Source organism: Euleptes europaea, chromosome 15 (assembly GCF_029931775.1).
Source record: "Euleptes europaea isolate rEulEur1 chromosome 15, rEulEur1.hap1, whole genome shotgun sequence".
Classification (NCBI taxonomy): Eukaryota; Metazoa; Chordata; class Lepidosauria; order Squamata; family Sphaerodactylidae; genus Euleptes; species Euleptes europaea.
In genome coordinates this window covers 19,047,902-19,071,596 of record NC_079326.1, presented here as the reverse complement: position 1 = coordinate 19,071,596, position 23,695 = coordinate 19,047,902, and the positions used below count along the sequence as shown (strand labels likewise).

General features: G+C 41.6%; 1 protein-coding gene across 1 annotated transcript; it reads right to left on the bottom strand.

Moving 5' to 3' along the window:
- Window positions 1-1,691: 1,691 nt before the first annotated feature.
- On the bottom strand, window positions 1,692-22,271 carry CCNT2 (cyclin T2). Its single transcript, XM_056861166.1, has 10 exons — window positions 22,102-22,271; window positions 21,147-21,467; window positions 17,082-17,163; window positions 15,376-15,504; window positions 13,498-13,558; window positions 12,976-13,038; window positions 9,908-9,953; window positions 7,834-7,997; window positions 3,584-3,654; window positions 1,692-3,198 (listed from the first exon to the last, which is right to left on the bottom strand). The coding sequence occupies exons 1-10, from the start codon at window positions 22,269-22,271 to the stop codon at window positions 1,804-1,806; spliced, it is 2,502 nt and encodes an 833-aa protein (XP_056717144.1). The 3' UTR covers window positions 1,692-1,803.
- Window positions 22,272-23,695: the final 1,424 nt, after the last annotated feature.

Below are 23,695 nucleotides of genomic sequence, written 5' to 3'. Positions count from 1 at the left end.
TGCATTACTGGCAACTAAATATTACATAGTAATTGATGCACAAGTAGTTACAGGATACTGTAACTACAAACTGGATACATGCTTAACCATTTTGATTTTAAAGCACTTTGTTTAGTGTACCTAAAAAAGGCTGAAAACTTCAGACACGCTTCTGAAATGTTTATAACCAAATTAGAGCATAAACTGTGCAAGAACACATTTAAGTAGTGGATGCCTCTCAGACACGGAGGAAAACTTATTAAGATCTGTACATTAAATACCCAGTATGTAACACTTGCTACCATACTGAATTTTTGCTGAGGTAACTTCCATGCGCTTGGGATCAACAGGTAGAACAGGAACATTGGCTTTTAACAGAAACCCCCATCAACATTCACAATGGTCATAATTTGTCCCACAAAAAGCCAGGTGACTGAAAAACAGTAAGATGACACTTACAGCCATAAAAATGTATATTTAGTGGTTTAATTGGAGAGTGATTATTCGGAGCTGAAAAAACAACCTCCAGTTTTGATACTACAATCACAAGTACAATTCACGTAGCATACGTGATGGTTATTTTATTATCTGAGTATAAGGGAGAAGTTGGGATACCAACAATTGTATTTATTTATTGCAAAGATATAGTATTCCACCTGTAAAAGAAATATGGCATTTCACTCACATCACACACACTTTTTTTGGAATTCAAAACGTGGCTGTCAGTATGAAATGCTAATGAAAAACAGTGACCCCTGTTCACTAATAACTTAAGTTTTTTTTAAAAAAAGTACTAATCTCACTATATATAAGTTTACGTATTTCAGTTCTTAAATCTTAAATGATCTATATAACCATTAACAGCTCTGTGTCTCTATTACTGCATCAAGCCAAACATTTAAATGCACTTTCACATCAAAAAGATTATATAAACTTTATTTTCTTTTCCCCACCCCTTCTGAAAGCTAAGGACATCCAGCAGTCAACTGGGTTTTCTTAAAGAAAATCACTGATGGAGGCCTGAGCAGTTTTCACATTGCCTTAGCGGGGATGCTTTGCCATTGCTGGCCACAGCCGGCAGATGATCCCTATTCTGTGAAGTGCTCCTGGGAAGGTGGCTTCCAATAAGGCCTACCGCTTAACATGAAGCGCCACTTTCATATTACTTATGGATTCTGGCATAAATGTTCTGTATATCTGTTATACTTACAAGCAGCTCCAATCCTGAGTATTTATGGTATATCTAAACATACAAAAATGTATGTACACTTCTCTCCACGTTTGTTGTAAACATTTGTCAGTATATGTTACATATCCCTTCTCTGAAACATGCAAATCATACATACAGTATAAATACACAAAAAATACACTCATTCATAAACCAAGCAACAAGTTGTAGCTGGCGTATTCAGTTATAAATAATCAATGCATGAACATTCGATGCAGCTAGAAACAGCCATCAAATTTACGGTTCTTAATTGTGGTTGCAGAAATACTGTAAATTTGTGCACCTCCCATGTCTTTTCAGCATTTATAACACTATCATACGTGAAGACCGGCTCATTTTACTATACCTCTTCTTTTCAGAGTGAAAGATAAAGCAGCACTTACATATATTATATATACATATATGTGTGTATGTATATATATATATATATATATACACACACACACACACACATATATGTGTGTGTATGTATATGTATATATATATATATAAAGTGGGACAGCAACTCAGGGGTTGCTCTCCCTAGATTAGGAAGATTTCCATTCTAATAATTCTTAAATAAAAAAAAGGGTGGGGAAAGGGGCCTAAACAACTGATTACATATTCATTCCTTGGGCACTTAACAGTGAATCCAGCATGTCGAATGTGTCTTTGTAGTCCATATGCTGACTGTTTGTACTGTACTCGTGACTGGCATCAGGACCGTTCTCCACTGGGTTCTTGTCCAGTTTCACGAGGGTGCTGAGATGTCCGTAGCCCACCTGGTATGCGACAGGGGGAGGAGGGGGTAAGGGAAGGTTAAAAACAGAGTTTAGAGAGGATACATACTGCTTAACAGAGGAAGAACTAGATGAACTACCTGAACTTTTCGAACTTTTGCTCATTTTGGAGTGATGGTTGTGAGAAGCATCGTTGCTGTGCAGCTTCTTTCTGGAAGAACCGGAACCACAGGAATTGCCATCATTGCTCAAGCCAACGGGACTCCTCAGAACAGCTGGTGTCAATCCATCACTACTATGCTTACTGCCACCACTACTACTGCTGCCACTGTGAGCATGGGAATGTTTATGACTACTGCTGTGATGGCGGTTTGCAGAATACTCCTTGTGCTTTTCCTTGTGGTCCTTGCCAACATGGGGACTTGAGTGCTTGCTCTTCCCACTGCCCTCGTCTGAAGAACTGTGCCTGTCTGAGGAAGAGACCTTAATTTTCATTTTCAGGTCTTCTTTACTCAGATTCTTTTCTGTGGGTGGAATGGGTATCCGCAGTTTCAGTGAACCACCCTTTTCTTTTTTGTCAGGCAAGTATTTGTCCGGCTTCTCCGCATTTGTAATGGGGATTTTCATTTTAATAGGGGAAGCGACAGAGCTGCTACTCGCTGCCTGGGACGGCATGTGCTTTTTGCATTGCGGTTCTGTGGCCATGTAGTGTTCTCTTACATCCAGTTCCAGGGTTTCTAGCTTGCGTTTCTCTCGGTATTTATCCAATGACATTTTCTGAGGAATTATTACAGGGGCAGTAGCAAGTTGCCCGTGGTGTTTGTTTCCTGGTTTGTGTGCAGTAGAATGCTCAGAGTGTTTGTCAGGTCTATGATGTAATCCTGAATGTAACTGCAGAGAAGTGCTTGGCTGAAAGTTTATGCTGAATTGACCCCCAGGGAGTGACGTCTCCTGTTTCTGAGAATATATCTGTTCTGTCCTTGTTTGTTCTTGGTGCTGAGGCCATTCTTGGTGTGTGGACAAACCATATGAGGTACTTGGCATTCCCGCCATCATGGTCAGATTTTCTTGACCATCTTGACCTGAAATACTTCCTGAGTTCAGATGAACTGGGGCTGGAAATGTGGGTGCTGACTGTTTTTGGAAACTTGAGTTTGAAGACACACTGGCAACAGCATCTGCCAAAATGGAATTCTGAACCAAAGATGAGCCAAGGAGTGAATTCTCAGAAGCTTGACCATCTCCTTTAGGTTTCCTGGCAGCCTGATTAGCCTATATAAGAACAATAATGCACAAGTTAAAGAATATTCAGTTACATCTAGTCTATGAGAGCATCAAGAGATTTACAGAAGCCTTCTAAAGGAAAAGCAGGATGTGCAATATGTTCATTTCCACTCTGAACATTTAAGCCTGAGCAAAAAAGCAGGGCCTTTGTAAAGCTCATTTTTGAAAACTAGTTGGTAAAATGAAATTACTCTTGTTCACAACTGTTTCATATACAGGTCTAATACAGATTTAACAAGTTAAGCCAGGTAAGTTATTGTACTATCGAAATACATTTAAACTAGTAGTAAACAATAGGTTGCTAGCTTTCAAGAAAACAGTTTTGCAAAGGCTTCTTAAATATAAAATGGCTCTCATCACAAATTATTCTTACCCTCCAATTTCGAATCCTCTTTAGCCGGCTAGGAGTTTTCTCCAATATTTGAAGAAACTCATGTGTTAGCTCTGTTAAAAAAGAAAAAAAAAGTAAGTTAATTGATATCCAGCTGGGAACTTTACACTACTGAGGTATAAACATTTGATGCCAGTGAACAACTATGTAACCAGAAAACGGCCTAAAAACACGTTTTCTGAATCACTGCTTGTGTTTAAAGACAGAGGACTGGCATGACAATCACACACTATTTTCCACAAAAATGAAGTAAGATATTAAAATTAATCATTTTATGGAGACAGTGAAGAGTTTGATACAATTTTGGTCAAAGCCTTGCTGTTTGCTAAGGGCTAGTATTACCTTCCTGGTTACAACATAAGAACATAAGAAAGGCCCTGCTGGATCAGACCAAGGCCCATCAAGTCCAGCAGTCTGTTCACACAGTGGCCAACCATGTGCGTCTAGGAAGCCCCCAAACAAGCCAACTGCAGCAGCACCATCCTGCCTGTGCTCATTGCTCAACTGCCTAAAGACACAAAACAGTGCACATTGGAAAAACCTTTTTCACTTAAACTGCTAGATGCTAAAATGCTCCACCAAATAGACTGAATTGCATGCTTTATTTTCAGTTCATAAAGGTAAAGGTAGTCCCCTGTGGAAGCACTGTCTTTTGTTTTCCAATGACCAGTCACTCAGGATTGGATTTTACAGACATCGCACTAGCAGGAGCAGGACATTTCTTCCTGTTCTCCTAGCAGCTGCTTGTGACTCCTTGAAGAGTTACTGCTGGGAGCTGGGAGACATAAGAAGCTAGTAGCAGCCAGAGATTTTACACCAAATAGCCAGTTTATCTCAACATTCGTTTCAATCCAAGTAGGAAAAGGATCTGGGTCATGAAATTTCTGAAGAAAGGTGGAAATACATCTTTACCTACAATTTAACTTTCTCTATTTCCCTTGGATTCAGAGAAAATTTGATTAAAATGTTATATCAATGGCACCTATCACCATTTAAATTAGCTAGTCTATGGGAATATGCCGGATAAATGTTGGTTTTGTAAATTACTAAATGCAGATTACCTGCACATGTGGTTGTCACACTGCAGAGCACAAACCCAAAGGGCTAACGCACTCACTGTTTGAAACGTTTATTGGGACATTTTATTGATTCATGATCGCACCTTCCCCCTCCCTTTGGTGGTGGAACCGTTTCGCAGTCACTTAATCCACGTGGTTTCCATAAACGATTATAAGGCGATCTTTTTCCTTTCTCCGTTTCCCAGACTGCTTCCCCTGAGGTGCAGATAGCTTTAAGACGCAGTTTATTTCCCCCGCCCCTCCGCCGTCCACACCCACTGTGTAGCCCATGTCCCCTCCCCTTTCCCTCCGGTGGCCATTTTCTGAGCCTTTTTAAAAAAAATAAATGCATTTGGAGTAACGTTGGATTATTCCTCTTCTTTTTAAAAAAGGGATCAGGATGTCAAGCATGGTGTTGAAAGCCTGCAAAGAAGCGACCTATTCTCCAGCCAGTCTCTTGTTTCTGTTGTTACGGAGGAGGCTGTACTTGTTGCTTTTGTTCTGGCCGCAGTAGAATGTTTCAGTTTCTTCTCCCCCCCCGCCCCCGTTTTCCTCCCAGTGCAATATCCCCAAGATAAGATGGGAATGATTTCCTGCTTTGAGCAGTCTTTTGTCCCTTTAAGTGTAGCTTTTTATAAAATAAATCCTCAGGCACCCGACTGTGCCTAAAGTGAACTAAAAAAAAAAGTTGCAGAGAAATTTGGAAAGCAGTTATGCAAACTCTCTGAGCAGGGATTCCTCCGGGACAGGGGCTTTGCAGACACACCAGCAACTTTGTGCAGTGTTTATTAGAATTAAATGAGTTCTGTGAAGACTGGGACTGCAGTTTTCAAACGAAGGTGGCAGCAACGGGAGAGAGTTCCTTGCTTGGTCTTGCAGTCTCCCTCGCTCAACCCTGTACAAGTTCTGCCCGGCTTCTCACGCTACTTGTCCCAATTTGTATGTGCTTGTGGACATTTTTATAGGGACAGAAGGGGGTCTGAGCGGAGATGCAATCCCCAGGCTGCAGGCTGCCAGGGTGAAGTTTGCAAAAAATTAAAAAAGGAGGAAGGGGAGCTTGTCGCACATCCATGACATCATGATTTATGCGATGCTCCCCGGGGGAAAGTGCAAACAGGCGATGAATTTAGCCAACACGTGGGGGGCAATCTGACTGCACAGCCAAGCCACATAGTTCAACCACGCTAATAATTTGGAGTAAATTGATGGTGCAGTAAGCCTTCCACTGTTCCTCTATTATAGCTTATCTAAAAAGAGGTTTTGATATAGATTTCCCCTTCCCTACCGAGGTCATGCTACTTAGCTACACAGCCGTTTTTCCAAAAGACAAACAGAATTTAATTGTACATCTGTTGACAGCTGCTACACTAGAATTTGCAAGGTATTGCAAATCAGACCTAAATCCTACCGTTGACGAGCGGATTGTGAAATGTAAGGAAATCTTTCTCCTAATCAAACTGACAAATTTAAAGAAAGGATACAATGTGTCACAACTGCGAAGAATTAGGGAAATGTTTCTCGTAAAAATGTAGTGTCTATGCCTATGTATATGTTATGGAGTACTAATACACTTTTTTTCTGCAAAAAGGAAAAAAAAATAAACTAGTAACAGCCTTGCTGGATCAAATCAGTGGTCCATCTAGCCCAGAAGCCTGTTTCACACAGTGTCCAAACAACTGCCTTGGAGGGCCAACAACCAAGGGAAAGAAACCAAGGCCTTCACCTGATGTTGGCTCCCAGGCATGGCTCCCTTTGGATATTAGGGCTTCTAGCTACTGATGGACTCTGTTCATAACTGTGTCAAGGTGAACAAATTGAAATTAAACTCTGAAAAGATAAGAGGTAATGCTGGTTGGGAAGGCAAAGATCTTGAAGGACATTGTGCACCTCACCATTGACGGCGTTCAGCTGACCCTTGCTGACTCAGTTAAGAGCCTTGAGGTTATACTGGACCCAATTTTATTGCTGGAGAAGCTAATTAATGCACTTGCATAAAAGGCTTTCTACCAACTCAGCCTAGTCCGAAAGATGGTCCCTTACTCTGATACAGCTGACCAGGATCCACGTCACAGTAACATCGAGACTAGACTACTGTAATGCACTGTACATTGGTCTCCTCAAAATCAATTCAGAAACTCCAGTTGGTGCAGAATGCTGCAGCTCGTCTATTATCAGGAACTAGATGGAGCACTCATATTACTCCCATCCTGCAGGCACTTCACTGGCTGCCCATGTTACCAGGCTCAATTTAAGGGATTAGCTATCACGTACAAAGCCCTACAAGGCCTTGGACTCTCATATCTGTGAGACTGCCTCTCCCCCCTATGCTCCATCATGACAGCTTCGCTCATCTTTTGCAGGTGTCAATGGGCAAAATCAACAATGGCCCATACATGTGACTTCTCCATTGTGGCCCTCATCTTGTACAATGGACTGCTAGAGGAGGTCAGGTAGGCTCCTACTCTACTGGCTTTCCACAAACTACACAAAACTGAATTATTCAAGAGGGCTTTTCTATGCAAGCAATAAAGTTGCACTGTACTAAATGATTCACAAAGTAACTAGTGTGTATAGCTTGCTGAAACTACGATACTACTATGGAATTCTGCACCATTTAACGTGTCATGTTAATACTTATGCTTTCCTTCAGTTGTTTTTAGTCTTCTGATTGGTTCTACGACCCTAATCCTATTGCATTGTTTATTGAATGTCCCATCCATTGATCTTGACCAAACTCTTTGGTATAAACAAGCGAGAACCCACAAGTATTTGTGTGTATGTGTGATCTAATTTTGCACTCCCCAACTATTTCTTTCCCTTCCCTGAAAGACCCCATAGCCTCTCCCCTTTTCCTGCTTCCTTCTCTCATTTCCACCCAACAGTCAACCTACTATTCCCTATGTCTTCAGCTCCCCTCAGGCAGCCTCTACCTAGGAAAACTATGGCCCAGTTGCATTGTGCCAGCTGCTGGGCCAGGTCCACTTGCATGCAAGTCGCATTTTCATACTAGAAAGAGCAGAAAACTTATACAGCAGGAAAGTGAAATAGGCTACAATTCCCAAGTTACTGTCCTTTAGTCAACTTAGGCCTCTTATGACAGGGTTGGCAGCAAGATAACAAACAAAACAGGCTATAATTTCAACAGAAGAATAAAACCAAGTTGATTCTACTTACCATCAAGTAATTCTAAAGTAACAGAAGGATCTACATATTCCCACCAATGCTTTCCATCAGTTGATACAGGAATCTCCCAGTTGGACCACTTGCATGCCAAATGTATACACACGCAAGCTATCACAGTTGGTTTGTACTGAAGACAAAACGTAGTAAGATGAAGACTTTGGTCGGAAGCGTTTCATAATGGAAGAACAAAAGTGTAACATGGAAAAGAACAAAAAACAAGAACAACGTACCCGTTATTAACACGCTCTATTCAAGATGACAAGTTATGACTATTTTCAAGTTAGAACAGACAAGTATAATGTGAAAATTTAAATTGGTTCTTGCTAAACAAAGGGATGAGCTATAGTATTCTGTACCACATGCACTTAATACAGAAAGCCAAATATTAGCATGTATTGATAAGCTATCTGGCAAAATTAAGTGTTTATAACATTTGTAATATTCTTATCATATATATCATACATATTTCATTTGGAACAGTAGTGAGAAACCAAGTTTCACCTCTGTCAGTCCAACCTGCAACACAGTTCATGTTAGTTAACATCAGGTAAGAATTCCTGGCTTGAAGCAACACAACAGTGCCAATTAAACGTTCTAGTGCTGCCTGAGTGACTTGAAAGGTCAATACTACAGCAGCAGCTCTATGCACACACCCCAAAAAGCATTTCTCACAATGTTAATGTCTGATCAAGTGTGTACTTACACTAATTAGGACATCTATAATATCTGTGTTTTCCTATTTTCTTCACACTATAATCAGTGATCCCCTTTAAAATCCAGTTGGGAACTTTACACTAGTAATGTATGAATCTCTAATACCTGTGAATAGCTAGTATTTAGCTCCTAATTTAGCCACCCAAACTCTCCAACAATCCTATTGTGGGAGAGATACTTAATACCATTCTCCCAGACACAACCTCCAGTTTGGTTTTGACACCTTCTGTTCCTTAATCTCTTGCCATCTCCCAGGCCTTTCTTTTAACCCGTCCATCTTCTTAAATACCACTCAACTATGCCCTCAGTTTTCCTACCTAAATTACTATTCCCTACGGCTCAACCTTTTTCTTGTATCCAATCACCTTAATGTCTGTGCTAAAATTATTGTTCCTCTTTAAAATCCTAACATCTTCCCTGATACAAGTTTTCTCTTTATCACTATTTGGATCATGTGTAGCTCCCAAACTTACTTCTAAGCCTTCTCCACCTTGGATGCCTCCCACCAATCCCATTTCTATCTCTTCTTCACACAGACTCATGAGCTGCACATTCTTTGCTCCCTTGTCTCACTTTCCCCTTGTCCTTCTATGTTCCACCAAAGACCCAAACAGCCTACTTATCAGACCAATTCCTATTCCCCAACCCTACTTTTCTCCACAAAACCAACAAATCACAATATATTCAAATAACAAATCACAATGTATGCCATTAGCAAGCGTTCTTGTGTTTTTGCTACTCATCTACCAAGCTCTAATATCTCCATTCAGTGTAGCCCTGTCCATTTGACATAAAATGCATCCCCATAGCCCAAGGATCAAATATGAACAATATATGTATTAGATGATAGCAGCTTTTTATATTTACGTGGACAGCCTCTGCAGTTATAGAAGTCTCATGGCCGAGTTCTGATGTATTAACAAAAAATATTTTAAATGCTTTTGACTTTACTTTTTTTACAATGCCAAAGTTTTATTTAAGAAAAAAAATTGCTGTTAACTACAAGGGTAAACTAGAAACAACTTTGTACTTACCAAGATGCTCGGATTTCTAGGTTAAGTTTATCTCTCTGTAATCTTTAGCTGCTATTCAGGCTACCAATTTTTAGACTTATGCACTCACAATCGAGAATATGTCACCAGAAAGCACCACTACACTTCGCATTGTGCATTTAACCCCTTTGTGCCTTTAGGCCCTTGTACAATACACCGCACTGCAAGCAGGAAGGTACCACCACAGTAGATGGCCCAGTCGCCTGTTGCAACAAGGGTTAGACACAGGTAGGGGGCCCTGCAGTAAAGGAAGCTATAGTGTGCTACAACAGTGCAACAAAGAGGTTCAGGATAACAACCTGTTGGTAGCCATGAAATAGGATGTCTGTGCCAAATCCTTGCTTGCTGTAAGAAAAAGAAACAAGAAATTTAGCCATCAATAATAATGTTATGTAACTTCCTACCCCCTCCTCCATGCTACTTATGCAAAGATTATAAACTATCAGCTTGCAAAAGAATACAAAACAAGCCATTCACCCTCTTCACCAAAAGCAACTCTTTTCTATTCTAATTACTCCTAAAACAACTTTCCATAAGGGCTTTTGAAGTATGCTTGTCAATTTTTTAAATCAAATTAACCACTATTTATGAAGTGCTTCACTACAGCTTCAAGTCTTATACACCAGGAAATGTACAATTACTTCTCTCTGTGGCAAATTAATGGAGCAATGAACCAGAAATCTGTTATATCCAGCAAAAGGGCTAGAAACCTGTTTGTAATATCTGCTCCATAAATATATGCAGCATTGCCAATAAGGACAGAGCAGGTGTTTGTAAAGCCCTGCCTAGGACTGAAACTCTGTTGTCATTGATTGATTTTGACTTGGGTCCAAGATGAGTAGGTACACTGATTAGTTCCTAGATGTCCTAGCCACACCCAAAGCAGGAATGGTAATGATGAGAAGAAACGAACACATCTGCATATACAGTAAACCAGGAAATACAGTGTAACACCAAATAGGTCACATGCTAAGATTTTTCTATTTCCCTTTGGTCTTAAGGGTACTTATCCTTGAAGGTACATTGCAAAGACTCACATGTGAAGCCACATGGCATTCTACTGTATTGGCTGGACTGCTAGTCCAGATTGCTTGGAGCAACCGTTAGCCACACAAAGGAAACAGGCAAATTGCAAGGCTGGATGAGAATTTCTTCCAGGAGAAGATTCAGGATGGTTCAACACCTACTCCAGCAATCAGTAGAGTCACCAGAATACAATTGAGGATGGAACCAATTTTGCTGTGTAAATTTGCTTTTATGATAATCAAGGGGAGAACATACAGAAAATGAAAATGGGACCTTGCTGAAGTCTAGTTTTGAAAGAACGTCCCATCTCCTTTCTTACTATTTGTTACGTCAGATGTGGGAGAACGCATTCCAGATAATTTCTGGATCATGTTCCACATTTCCCATGTGAATCTGGAACACAACTCCCACATTCTTTAATACCCTGCCCTCCCCACACTAACTTCACTGCAAGGAAACCATACATTAAACTAGTCCCAAGAAAATGAAGACGAGTACCACAGCAGCTGTCAGCCAGCCTTTCCCCCCATAACCAAGGAATATTTAAAGCTTATTCAGGAGCAGCTGCAACAAACTGGCTTCAAATACCTAACTGAAAACACAAATCCCACTAATCACAGAATAGCTCCATCACAGCAAAAGGGTAAGTCTACTCAGGCACTTAAATCCTCACAGAAAGAAATTACTGCTTAGGCTCAAGGGCATGCCTACTTCTCATTATACCTAAAAAACGGGCAAGCCAACAAGTAGAGTCATGAGTACAAAATTACTTGTCCCATTATATTAAGGGCCTAAGTGTGACTTGCAGTGGCATTCCTGATTTTTCAAAAACCTAATAAATGTGAACTACCCAGCATATGGTGGTGATAAAATCCTTTCAAGTCCCATTGTTAATTTCAAGCAAGAGTTATTGTTTTTTGATCATTTACTAACGCAGAGTGGAACAGCACATGCTGATATTGTGCAGGGCACTCATTTGCTACTGTTTCTAACATATGTCCTTTATATACAATTTAGCTTACAACTGCACTATATCCAACAAGAACAAAATACTTTCCAAGAGTAAAAATAATATTATTTCTCACAACTGCCTTGAAATCAGTAACAAAAGCTGAACTGAGGTCTCAAAGTTTTTGATTCTTATTCACGTAGTTAAATATGCCATTTGCTACAAATCTGTATAGGGGAGTGTGCTAGACTACAGCATGTTTACAAATGTTGCCAACAGAGTTATCAGTCCCATGCAAATGTTTGCTTGGAGATTTTTTAAAATCCATGAAACAGCAGAAATGGTAGTAAAAGTTTCTTGGGGATTTACTTACAAAACTGAGCTAAGTAAAAAGGAAGCAGAAGTTGCATCAATAATATTATTAAGTTTAAGGCTATCCATGAGCATATCACCAGGATATTGGTGTCTCGCAATTAACAAAATATGCAATTCACGTGTAAAATAAAAACAAAGGGGCAATTCAGTACACATCTTCATAGGTGTGTAGTGTTTTTTGATTTGGGAGGACCAAAATATTAGGTAGCTTCCAGAGGGCTACCACTCTTCTACTCCAGTAGTATGCATAACTAGAATCACGTACAGCTTAACCACTGCAAATTCTGGCTACAACCCAGGGTTCGTGCAGGATATATTTTACCAATTTAACTGATACTTAAGCACACATAACTGTACCACATTGTGGTTGACAAGGATGTGACTCCACATTTTTTTTAAAAATGGTTAATTAAAATGGCTAAACTGTAAAACTTTAGAAAGTTTAACAGAGAATATTAGAATATTAGAATATTAGAATGAAAGCCATCAATCTACAGGATGTCAATATAGAAAGTTTCCCTAAAAGTGCTACCAAATCCATTATTCTGCTTTACAAAAGTATGATGACTTTTGTAAAGCAGGAAAAGCAGCATAATTTTTGGTAGGATTCTGGTGCACAACCCAGTATTAACCCATATGTGGTCCAGAAACAGATAAATGTCTATTCAAACCACTGTAAGAATCAAATAACTATAGAAAAGGCCAGACAAAAAAAGCAGTCGCAGATCGAGGGAAAGGTCCCAAACAGTTAATACTTCAAAAGCTGTAACTATAATACCACAATAGTATGTTGCAGTAATGATTCCTAATACTTTTACTAGTAATTTTAGGCTCAGAAGTTCACTACCTACACTTTTAAGCACACATTTTGCAGAACTGGGTAACTTTTAAAAAATCAGTAGGATGCACTAGTGATTTACTCACAGTAGAGGCAACACTGAGGATTTAGTTTTACCAAGTCATACCACCACCGTCATATAGAGATGTGTCAAAAGAGCCATTTAAATGGTTACTGACCTCTCACTAACTGCGTACATTTCACAACATCTGTGTGTGGATGCTCAATGGTAATCTCAAAACCTGAAAAAAAAAAAGTATATTTCACAAATGATACTTTATATCAGTTGGCAACTTTAAGAGCATATTTTTCCCATGTTCTTTTCAGAAGCCTACTTCAGTAATCTCATTTTTAGCTATTAAAATAACCTCATAATTCTTGCATTGAACATTTAAAGAGTTTACAGAAGCAGACTTTACACTCCTAAGTTACTGCCAACAATGACTACTACAATGAAATAACAATAGTGTAAGTCTGACACAAGAGGTTTTAATGCACAAGCAATATGTATTACATGGGTAATACATATTACATGTATTACTAAGACCCCTCCGCTCCTCAAAAATCAATTTTATTATATAAGAATTCCATGGATACAGTATATGTGATATTCCATTACTAGCTGCAATATAATACGAATTGGATTTAAGAAATTTAAGTGATAACTTTAATGACAACACATATGGACTGAATATACTTACCTAAAGTTTGAAGCATTATTGTTTCAAGTATAACCAGCTCTTGGGCCTGTTGAAGGTATGCCTAAAATGTAGATATAATCGATGAAGCATTAATACTATAAAGGTAGAAAAAGACTATTCTAAATAAGCAAAGAGACTATACAACTTTAGAGGTATTCATCTCACTCATAAAAGTGACTAGAAACATGAATGACTAAAATTTAGATAGCTAATATTATGTTTACCCTTTCCCTTCAAACCTCTGTATCCTTCATAGCGTTTACTTTTAACCCAGTTCTCCAGCATATCAATTGTATGAAATGTTACTGGGCTGTTCTGACAATATTTTCCAAATTTTATGTCATGCACAGTAAGATTAGGACTGGCTCCTGGACATGAATCCTATGTTTGAGTGTGGAATAACCCAGAACTTGGATAACATAGGAACTTCTAGCCTTGACTTTCCATATGTTGTGAGGAATGAGCAGACACAAAATGTGTACCTGGGGACCAGATTTCACAACATACAAAGGTTAGAGCGTGAACACAGAATCTTACAGCAGCCTAACAAGTTCCCCATTTGTTTCTGTGGCAAATTAAATATGCTGGTTTTAATCTTGAAAGCTCTTAATGAGCTGGGGTGCACATATTTGAAGGACTGCCTCTTGCTATATATATCCAACCACCACCCTTGATCAGCCCAACACTTACCAGACATCTGTTGTTTGTCCTGGTTATGGGGGATGGTTGTAGTTTTGAGCTGTGGAATTTCTGTTAATAGTGCCAAGTGTTAAAACTGTGTTTTGTGTTCTGATTGTTAGCCACCTTGTACAAACTAAAGGCAGGATGAATAAACAGCCTCCATGTTTTAGCAGAGTAAGGATAAGCTGAAATGTATCAAATGCTAAATACGTAAGATGGAAGCTCAGCTTCTTATCAGTACAGAGCACAAATTATTTCCTTATGGTGAAAAAATGTTTTTCTACTTATGAAAGTTACTAACTGAAAACTACGTTGTACTCAACTACTGTAGTAAAACGTATTGGCTGGATCACTACCAGATCACTCAAATAAAGTGCGGAGCGTTCCCTCACTAGAAGCTCCCTTGCATTGAAGGTCTCCAAGTAGAGCAGAGCAGTAGGATCTAATCCAATATCATCAGTAATACTTTAACATAAAGGCACAGGGAACTTGCTTGGGAAGATATGAATCCTCACTTTGCCAGAGAAGCTCAGATGGACACTACTCTCTAAGCCTAACCTACTTCACCGGGTTGTTGTGAGGATAAAATTGGAGGGAGAAAGTTGTTGTAAGCCACTTTCGGTCCCCGTTGGAAAGAAAAGTAGGATACAAATGAAGTAAAACAGGAGAAAACATATGTACAGAATGTGCTGCAAAGCTGATAATATGACAAAATGAAAATTATGCAACAGGGGGATATGGGGGGGATAAGCCCTCCCACTTCTTTACAGGTCCCCATTATATCCTCTTGTTCCAAGCTTCAGCAAAGTGGTTTCAGATGACCATGGCATCCAAGACATTGGGAAGTAGTCCTGCAATAATCCTTCATTGCTTACTCATCTCAAAATGGAAACCAAGATATCAATTGGGAGTCTTACAAGATCTCAGTCTTTGATACTTTTTAATTTTATTCGATCCCTATTTTCTTATTACTTTTCCTATTTTTAGGAAAGCATGGAGGTTATCCCAGGTTTCCAGAAATCCCCCATGTGGATCTTTTTTAACTATGGTGGCGGGGGGGACGGGACCCAAAGCTGTTACCTACATGATAGGAAATCAGCTCATTTATACATTGAAGAGAAAATTACCGACAATTTTTAAAAAGTGGTCTATGTTTCGTGAGGTAAAATTAAAATGACGCATATAATTGGTACATACATCACTCTTGGTATCCAGCTGTGGTTCTAGAGGATGAAGGCAAGCATGCGCTACTTTGATAACATGTTCGAGTTTCCGTGGCTGTTCTTCCACTTTTGCAGCCAAAAATAATGCAGTAGGAGATATAATCTGTTGGAGAAAACATTTCTTCAATTAGAAATAGCATCTGAATACCTCTTTCACAAGAAACTAGCAACCTCTTGGGAGCAGGAGATTCCAAACAAATAATTCTATGATAGACTGCACTGAACTTGAGTTAATTTCAAAAAGAAAGGAAAATGTATCAAATATTTCATACAGGGTTAATCACACTGACAAGTTTTGATTGTTTAATATTTTCATAGGGTTAGAGGAACAGATGAAGCAGGGGGCCGGTTCCCACTATTTGCCCATTAGCAGTTGGCTGTCCACTCATTCACAACAGAATTTAACTCTTCTTCCACAGAGATCACCGAGACTACTTAATTTCACTCCACCCGGCATCAGTACGCTAATGACACCCAGCTCTTTGTGTTGATGGACAGCTGGACGAACACCGTCCCGGATACATTGGCCGAGTGCCTGGGGGCTGTGGTGGGATGGCTCAAGCAGAGTTGGCTGAAATGGAATACATCTAAGACGGAGGTCCCGTGGCTGGGCTAATCTTTTGCCAACTCTTGACTGAGCTCAACTGACATCATCTGCCTCCACCAGGAGTCTGGGGGGATCCTGGATGCATCCCTTTGGAGGCCCAAGTCACTAGTGTTGCTAGGTCGACTTTTTTCCATCTCCGCCAAGCCTGGCAACTCATGCCCTACCTGTCCTGTTCTGACCTAGCCACAGTAATCCATGCAATTGTCACCTCCAGATTAGACTACTGTAACTTGCTCTGTGTAGGGCTGCCCTTGAAACTGCTCTGGAAACTACAATTGGCCCAAAATGCAGCTGCGTGGGCCCTCACAGGAGCCTACTGGAGGGCACATATTCAGCCTGCGCTCCACCAGCTGTATTGGCTTTGGAACGATTTCCAGATCAAGTTCAAGTTTGCCTTTAAAGCCCTAACTGTCTGGGATCTTCATATTCGAGGGACAGCCTCTTCCATTACACCTCTCAAAAAGCTCTGCGCTCTTCCTCTGACAATCTCCTGGTTATCCCTGGCCCATAGACCATCCAGCTGTCCTCAACTAGGGCTTTGGCTTTTTCAGCCATGGCCACTGCCTGGTGGAACTCTCTATTCAAGGAAACACAGGCCCTGATGGATCTTTCCCAGTTCTGGAGGGCCTGTATGACGGAGATATTCCACCAAGAGAATGGTTAAGGGCAGCGATGGTTTACATCTATTCACTGGCCTGGATTTGTGCTCTTCCCCTCTTGCTTGCCCCTTCCTTCCAGCTCTCTCCCTCTCCAGCTTCTTTTCCCTATTTATCCTGGCTGGATTTGTGTCAATTTCCTCTTCAGTTGGACTTCATTTACTGTCTCAACAGCTGGGGGGGTTGACTGATTAGTGAGCGCCATATTTTACAAGTTGTAAATTTTTATTTTAATATATTAATTTTTGTGTCTTACGTTTTATATTACTACACTGATGATGTTTTTACCTTGCTGTAAACTGCCCTGAGCCCTGCTTGGCTGGGGGCGGGCAGCATATACCGGTAAACAAATATTATGTATCATACAAGAATATCAAACAGTACTAGCTGATCTTGTTGAAGTTTCAATCTACTTACATTTCTATTAAATTTTGTGAAGGAATGATGCATATAAAACCTGTGCATGTAAACAATTGCAGTATTTATTGTAAGTTGCGATCTGAAAAGAAGGTTAAGGAAGTTTTACATATGTACAAATCAATCTAGCACTCTTCCTCAAACCTGCACTAACTGGTTTTAGTCAAATACTGTAACAAAAGAAACATTACAGTTATATCCCACTTTTCTTTGATTGAGGAACTCATGGCACAGCTAGGGTTCCCACAGAAGGTCTCCTATCAAAGCAAACGATTAGGCAAATATCTGCTTAGCTTCTGGAAGGTTGCAATATCATGTGCCTCCCAATCATACTCTGAATAGCCAATATGCACAACTTATGCTGAGGATAGGACTGTCTTTGGTTCATTTGACACATCTCTAATTTAGAATTTGTTAACTTTCAAATATTTTAAGAAAGCTTCCAGTGCTGCCCTTCCCCATAGCATGCTCCCTATGGTTTTCAATATTTTCAGACCTTTATGTTTTAAAACTCTACTATTTGTTTGAAAACATCAGATCTTTAACTATAGCATTCATACAAACTACTTGCTTAAAATTATTAACTTTCCTCATAAATATTACACTGGAAAATGCAAATGTCACATATGATGAACGTAGACATCCAAGAAACCCAACACCCATCACAGTAATTTGTTCACACAGCTGCTCAATGTGCATTCATCAAATTACATACAAGTTTATAAAAGTTTATAACCAGCACAGAACATTCATCCTTGTATTGTATCTGAACCTGTCTCAAAGCAAACTTGTTGCTACCAATGAAAGTGATTTTAAGAGAAACAGCAATCAGTCAACTATCTAATTCACAATTCAATACAATTCCCAAATAAGGATAACCACTTAAAAAAAGTGACATATTAGTGTTACCATATTTTTATTAACTCTCAATACTAAAAGACTATTCCAATTTGCAGATTATCATAGCTTCATGAATTATGGAAACTGCAAAGAACAAACAACGCAGTTCTACAGAGATAAGAAGGTGTGGGGAAAGACTGGGGAAATTAGGTGAGAAAGCCCCCCCAGGACTTCCCCCCAATTTTTCCAGTGGATTTCAGACAGCACTGAAAAAAAACACGAACTTAAAAACCAACCCACTCTCTCAATTTCTTAGCCGCAAAATTGGTAAATTTGGGGGAACACTGGCAAGAACTCCTATTTTTTCCCTTTGGGATGAATGAAATGAATGACAAGGCTTTACTCAAAATGTGTGGTATGAACATTTTTACGCAAGCCAATCTACGGCATTAGCTTATGACATTTCCTGTGTGTCCTGTAGACACACACAACATTTTCAGCAATATTTTTTATTTGTATGCAAGTTATTCTGGCAATTATAATATGCTGTCTTCAATAATAATGCATTATTAATGATTTCAGCATTTTCAGTGTTATAAATTCTAACTTAATATCCAAATACACTGCCAGTCCTATGTACTCTGCCTACATGAGACCATTTGTACAAATAATACTCTCTTGTTTATACCAAATTTTTCTATTTTCAAATTTTTCTTTTTCTATTTGCATTGCTAAATGAGCAAAAGAGATTTACATTGCATTCCTAAGGAGAGTTACTCCAGTCTAGGCCCACTGAAATGAATGGGCTTAGATTGCAATCACTCTCCTTAGGATTGCACTGTTAGATTTGATTTGAAAATATGCAGTATTTCCCTACTTCTCTAAAAAAATTTTTTCTGGAAAAGTATTTCTTCATGGCTCCATCATTTCAAAAAAATTTACATCTCATACTTCTGTACTATGCCATTCTTTAAATGTTCAATTTGCTGGTCTAATTCAGCTGTCTTTTAAAAGCACCCAGCTTCTCTTTGTGTCCCAATAAAGTTCCAGAATGTAAAGAAAGTTGTCTGGTGTAACTTATTTAGTGTTCTATCTCCTACATGCTGCAGAAATAAACCAATGGGGGGCAGTGAAGAAGACAGAAGGGAAAAAAAATTACTCTATAGTAGAACTTCATTACCATATGGCCTGCTGATGCTTTAGAAATAAAATATCTGTATTTAGCACCTTATAATATTGTATGAAGACAAAAACGCCAAACTTCTACAGGGCCTAGAGAAATTACATTTGTACTTCCCCAGGAATACAGATGTTGAACAACCTCCCCAAGCAACTGCTTAACTAAAAAATAAAAAAAAAATTGCAACAAAAAGCAAACTAAGACAAAGCTACGGTTGGAAAAATTCTATTCTTAACTCAGCTTTTCTACCACGAAATACTAATAACGCAATCCAATGCAGTTACTCCTGACTGAAGTTATTTTTATGTTTTGTATGGTGGATTGTCCCTGACCCAGATGGCCCAGGCTAGCCTGATCTCGTCAGATCTCAGAAGCTAAGCAGGGTCAGCCCTGGTTAGTATTTGGATTGGAGACCACCAAGGAATACCAGAGGAAGGCACTGGCAAACCTTTACCTCTGTTAGTCTCTTGCCATGAAACCACCCCCCCCAAAAGGGGTTGCCATAGGTCGGCTGCGACTTGACGGTGCGCACACACACACACACGGTGGATTGTGATGGCTTTCGGCTGCAGACAATAAATTTTATCACACTTAAAAAAAAAAGACTAAACCTACTAAAATCTGTGCAAGATTGCCCTGCTCTGAAAGGGCACGCGGTTACAGCCCCTTCCTCTGCCGAGACCGAAGGGCTATCCAGGGCTGCTTTGGGGGAAAACGCATGGGAGGCTTTGCCTTGGATTTGCCTCTCTCTAGATGCACATTTTCCCATCCGAATTCTCAAAACTCTGCCCAGGGGATTATTATTGTTGGCCATTTATCCCTGGGAGGCTTTGCCTTGGCCGCTCTCTAGATGCCCATTTTCCCATCCGAATTCTCAAAACTCTGCACGGGGGATTATTATTGTTGGCCATTTATCCCTGGGAGACTTTGCCTTGGCTTTGCCGCTCTCTAGATGCACATTTCCCCCATCCAAATTCTCAAAACTCTGCATGGGGGATTATTGTTGGCCATTTATCCCTGGGAGGCTTTGCCTTGGATTTGCAGCTCTCTAGATGCACATTTTCCCATCCGAAATCTCAAAACTCTGCACGGGGGATTATTATTGTTGGCCATTTATCCCTGGGAGGCTTTGCCTTGGCTTTGCCACTCTCTAGATGCACATTTTCCCATCCAAATTCTCAAAACTCTGCACGGGGGATTATTGTTGGCCATTTATGCCTGGGAGGCTTTGCCGCTCTCTAGATGCCCATTTTCCCATCCGAAATCTCAAAACTCTGCATGGGGGATTATCGTTGGCTATTTATCCCTGGGAGGCCTTGCCTTGGCTTTGCCGCTCTCTAGATGCACATTTTCCCATCCAAATTCTCAAAACTCTGCACGGGGGATTATTATTGTTGGCCATTTATCCCTGGGAGGCTTTGCCGCTCCCTAGATGCACATTTTCCCATGCGAAATCTCAAAACTCTGCATGGGGGATTATCGTTGGCTATTTATCCCTGGGAGGCCTTGCCTTGGCTTTGCCGCTCTCTAGCTGCCCATTTCCCCCATCCGAATTCTCCAAACTCTGCCTGGGGTGGGGGCTTATTGTTGAGTTTTGAGGATTTAGATGGGGAAAACGTGCACTTAAGAGAGTGGCAAATCCAAGGCAAAGCCTCCCGTGCGTTGTCGCCCTTTCTCCGCGCCAGGAGTCGATGCGCAGGTCCGAGAGAGAGAGAAGGGGGGGGGGCAGCCGAGGTCGCCCAGGAGGGCGTAGGCAACGCCGGCGGAGAAATTAGCCAGGCAGGGCCGCCCGAGAGAGAGCTTCCCTCCTCCTGCCGGTTCCCAGGGGAGGCCGCGGCGCCTTCCCAGGCGCTGCCTCGGAGGAGGAAGCGAGGGAGGAGCCAAGGCCTCCCGGACTAGGCCTCCGCGGTTCCCAGCTCGGGAAAGGCCGAGGCCCTCCTTTCTCCCCCCCCCCGCTCCCACTGAGCCCCCCCCCACTGAGCCCCCCCCGGGCTTTGAGGCCCTCTCCCCTCCCCTCCCCCCCCGACGCGGCCTGAGAAGGATACACATTGAGGCGCTGGCCCATATCCTGGATCAGGTTGGCCGCCTGCTGCCGGTACGAGAGCTCCTTGTCGGCCTCGACGCCGCAGCGGCGCGACGGCGTGCTCTCCAGCTGCTCCCGGCTGAAGAACCAGCGCGGGCCGCCCCCGCGCGACGCCGAGCCCGCGCCCACTCCGGAGCCCGCCACAGCCGCCGCCATGACACTACTTCCTCCTCCCGCAGCGACAGCAAGGCCGGCGCGCCCGACTCCGCCTCCCCCCCCTACATCTCGCGAGACCGACCGACCTCTCGCGCGGGGGAGCCGGGAGTTTCCGGGACGGTCCCGACTTTAATAAACCATAGAGTTGGGAGGGGTGGGCGGGGCTTTTAGAGCGCCTCTTCTTGGTCGGGGGGGGGGGAAATGGCCGGTGGACCAGAAAGAGGGGGAGGCTAGAGCGGCTGTATAGTTTGAACGTCCGGGAAACGGCCGTTGGCTGGACGGGTGGCAAAGTGGCGTCGCTCTAGGACTTTGCATCGCTGTATTGTGTCCTTATTAAAAATATCTTGGATTGGAAGATAACAAAGAGCCTCTTTCTATGTTTCACCGGAAACTTCCCTGAAGTTTCCCAAGTTCTACAGGGGAGAGGAGAGGAGGTCATATTGTAATGCCTGAAATCATTATATGCTATGGGAAATGTATTGGAAATGTATGCTTTTATGCTCAGTCCGCATACTCGCATTATATTTTCAAGCCCTGTACTAATAATCTCTAGCATAGTTTGCCTTTTGTCACTGCTGCCACATGCTAAGTTAACATTTTCATTGTGTTATTCACTATGCCTCCATTATAAACCTGGGTCTATATGTGCTTTCATGCGTGTTCATGTACGTGTAGTATAATTCATGTTCCTGTTCTTCGTGCTGCCACTGTGACGGTACCCTTTCATACTCCCTATAATATGGACACCCTTGGATTCTCACATTTGTACATTGGAACTGCTGCTGAGTGGCAGGGGAGACATAGCGAGATGCAGCAGCACACTCCAAGGCACAGGAGCGCCCCACTGGACGTCGCTGTACCGAGCCGGCAGGGACCTGCGAATGGCACACAGCGCCTGGACCAGGAGAAGGGAAGTGGACCTGGACTCCATCTTGGAGGTGGATGCCAAGCAGAACACAGGACTCCAGATTCTGCTCTTGCCTCTCCCCACCTGTGACTCAGTCATGGGACTGCTGCCTTCTTGGACATCTTTGCATAACCAAAGACACGGCCAGCATATCAAGATCTGCCTAACGACTCTGGACTCTGAACAATGGCATTTCCCCTTCCCCTCTCTGCATTTCTTCTCTGGGATAGTCTGATTACAGGCTAATCCCATCTTCTCCTTCCCCTCTCTGACAGTCATCAATAATCCTCTCATGTTCCGATCACCCTAGCTCCCACCTTTTCACCATCCAATCTTTGTCCAATTTTGAAGCAATCTTACCTTTGTGCCCCACTGTACACATGCTCAGTGAATCACCCTGCCCCAGGGCAGAATTCAGCCTTAAATATTGGCACCCTGGCACATGCCAGTGGCTTCTCATTTTGGATCCTGAACACAAGATGTGAGCCCTACACCTGGCGTGTAGTCCTTTTTCCCCTTCCCTCATGCAGCTGCTATCCTGGAAACTCGTTCTGCAGGAAAGGTGACTATGAACCACTTGGGAATCTCAATCCTTTACTTTCTTATCTCTCCGTGTGTTGGGAATTGTTTGTGTGTGTGTTTTTTACCAAATTTGATTACTTTTAATAAAACCCTTAAAATTCATAAAAGCCTTCTCATTATTGGGTTGCTCTCCATTTGGCTAGCTCACCTAGGGGCAGAATTGGTTTAAAAAGATCCCCACGCCAGCCTCTTGCAAAGCTCTATCTAGTCTCCAGCTAATTCCCCCCCAATAAAAGGACACCCTCTGTGTCTGGCGTAATACCACCCCAAGAAATCCAACCCTCCATGTTACCAATGGCTTGGGGAACACTACTAAAGATTGCCTCTGAGCAAGTACAAAGGGTAGTTTCCCTGCTGTTCCAACCCTTCTCCTGTGCATCCATGTTTTAAGTGTGAGCGAGTGATTTGAGGCACACAAATCGAATCACAGTCTGGTGTACTTTATTGCTATAGATTAAGATACGAGCACAACACAGGGAAAATACTATCCGGCAGATTGCTTACAGATCTGAAAACATAACTAAGCTAAATTTAACAATACAGAACAGTTACCTCCAACATCCCCGCCTGGATGTCTATGGAACAAATGCATATCCAGACCCCCACTGGCTTCATTCAGAGGAATCCGGCTCCTAGCATTTGGAGCAAACTCCCAGATGTCACCAATCTTTTGAACCCTTCCTGCCTGTGCTGGCAGGATCTCTCCCAATTCTGGTTTAGGAAACTAACTCCCATGTGGGGAACTGAACCCCAATTTCCCAGTCAACTCAGGGCTCATGTCCCACACATCTCACTACCCAGATCAAGTTTTACAACAGCTATCCATCTTGCCCTCCTTGGCAGGTAGGCAAATGGTCATCTCTCTG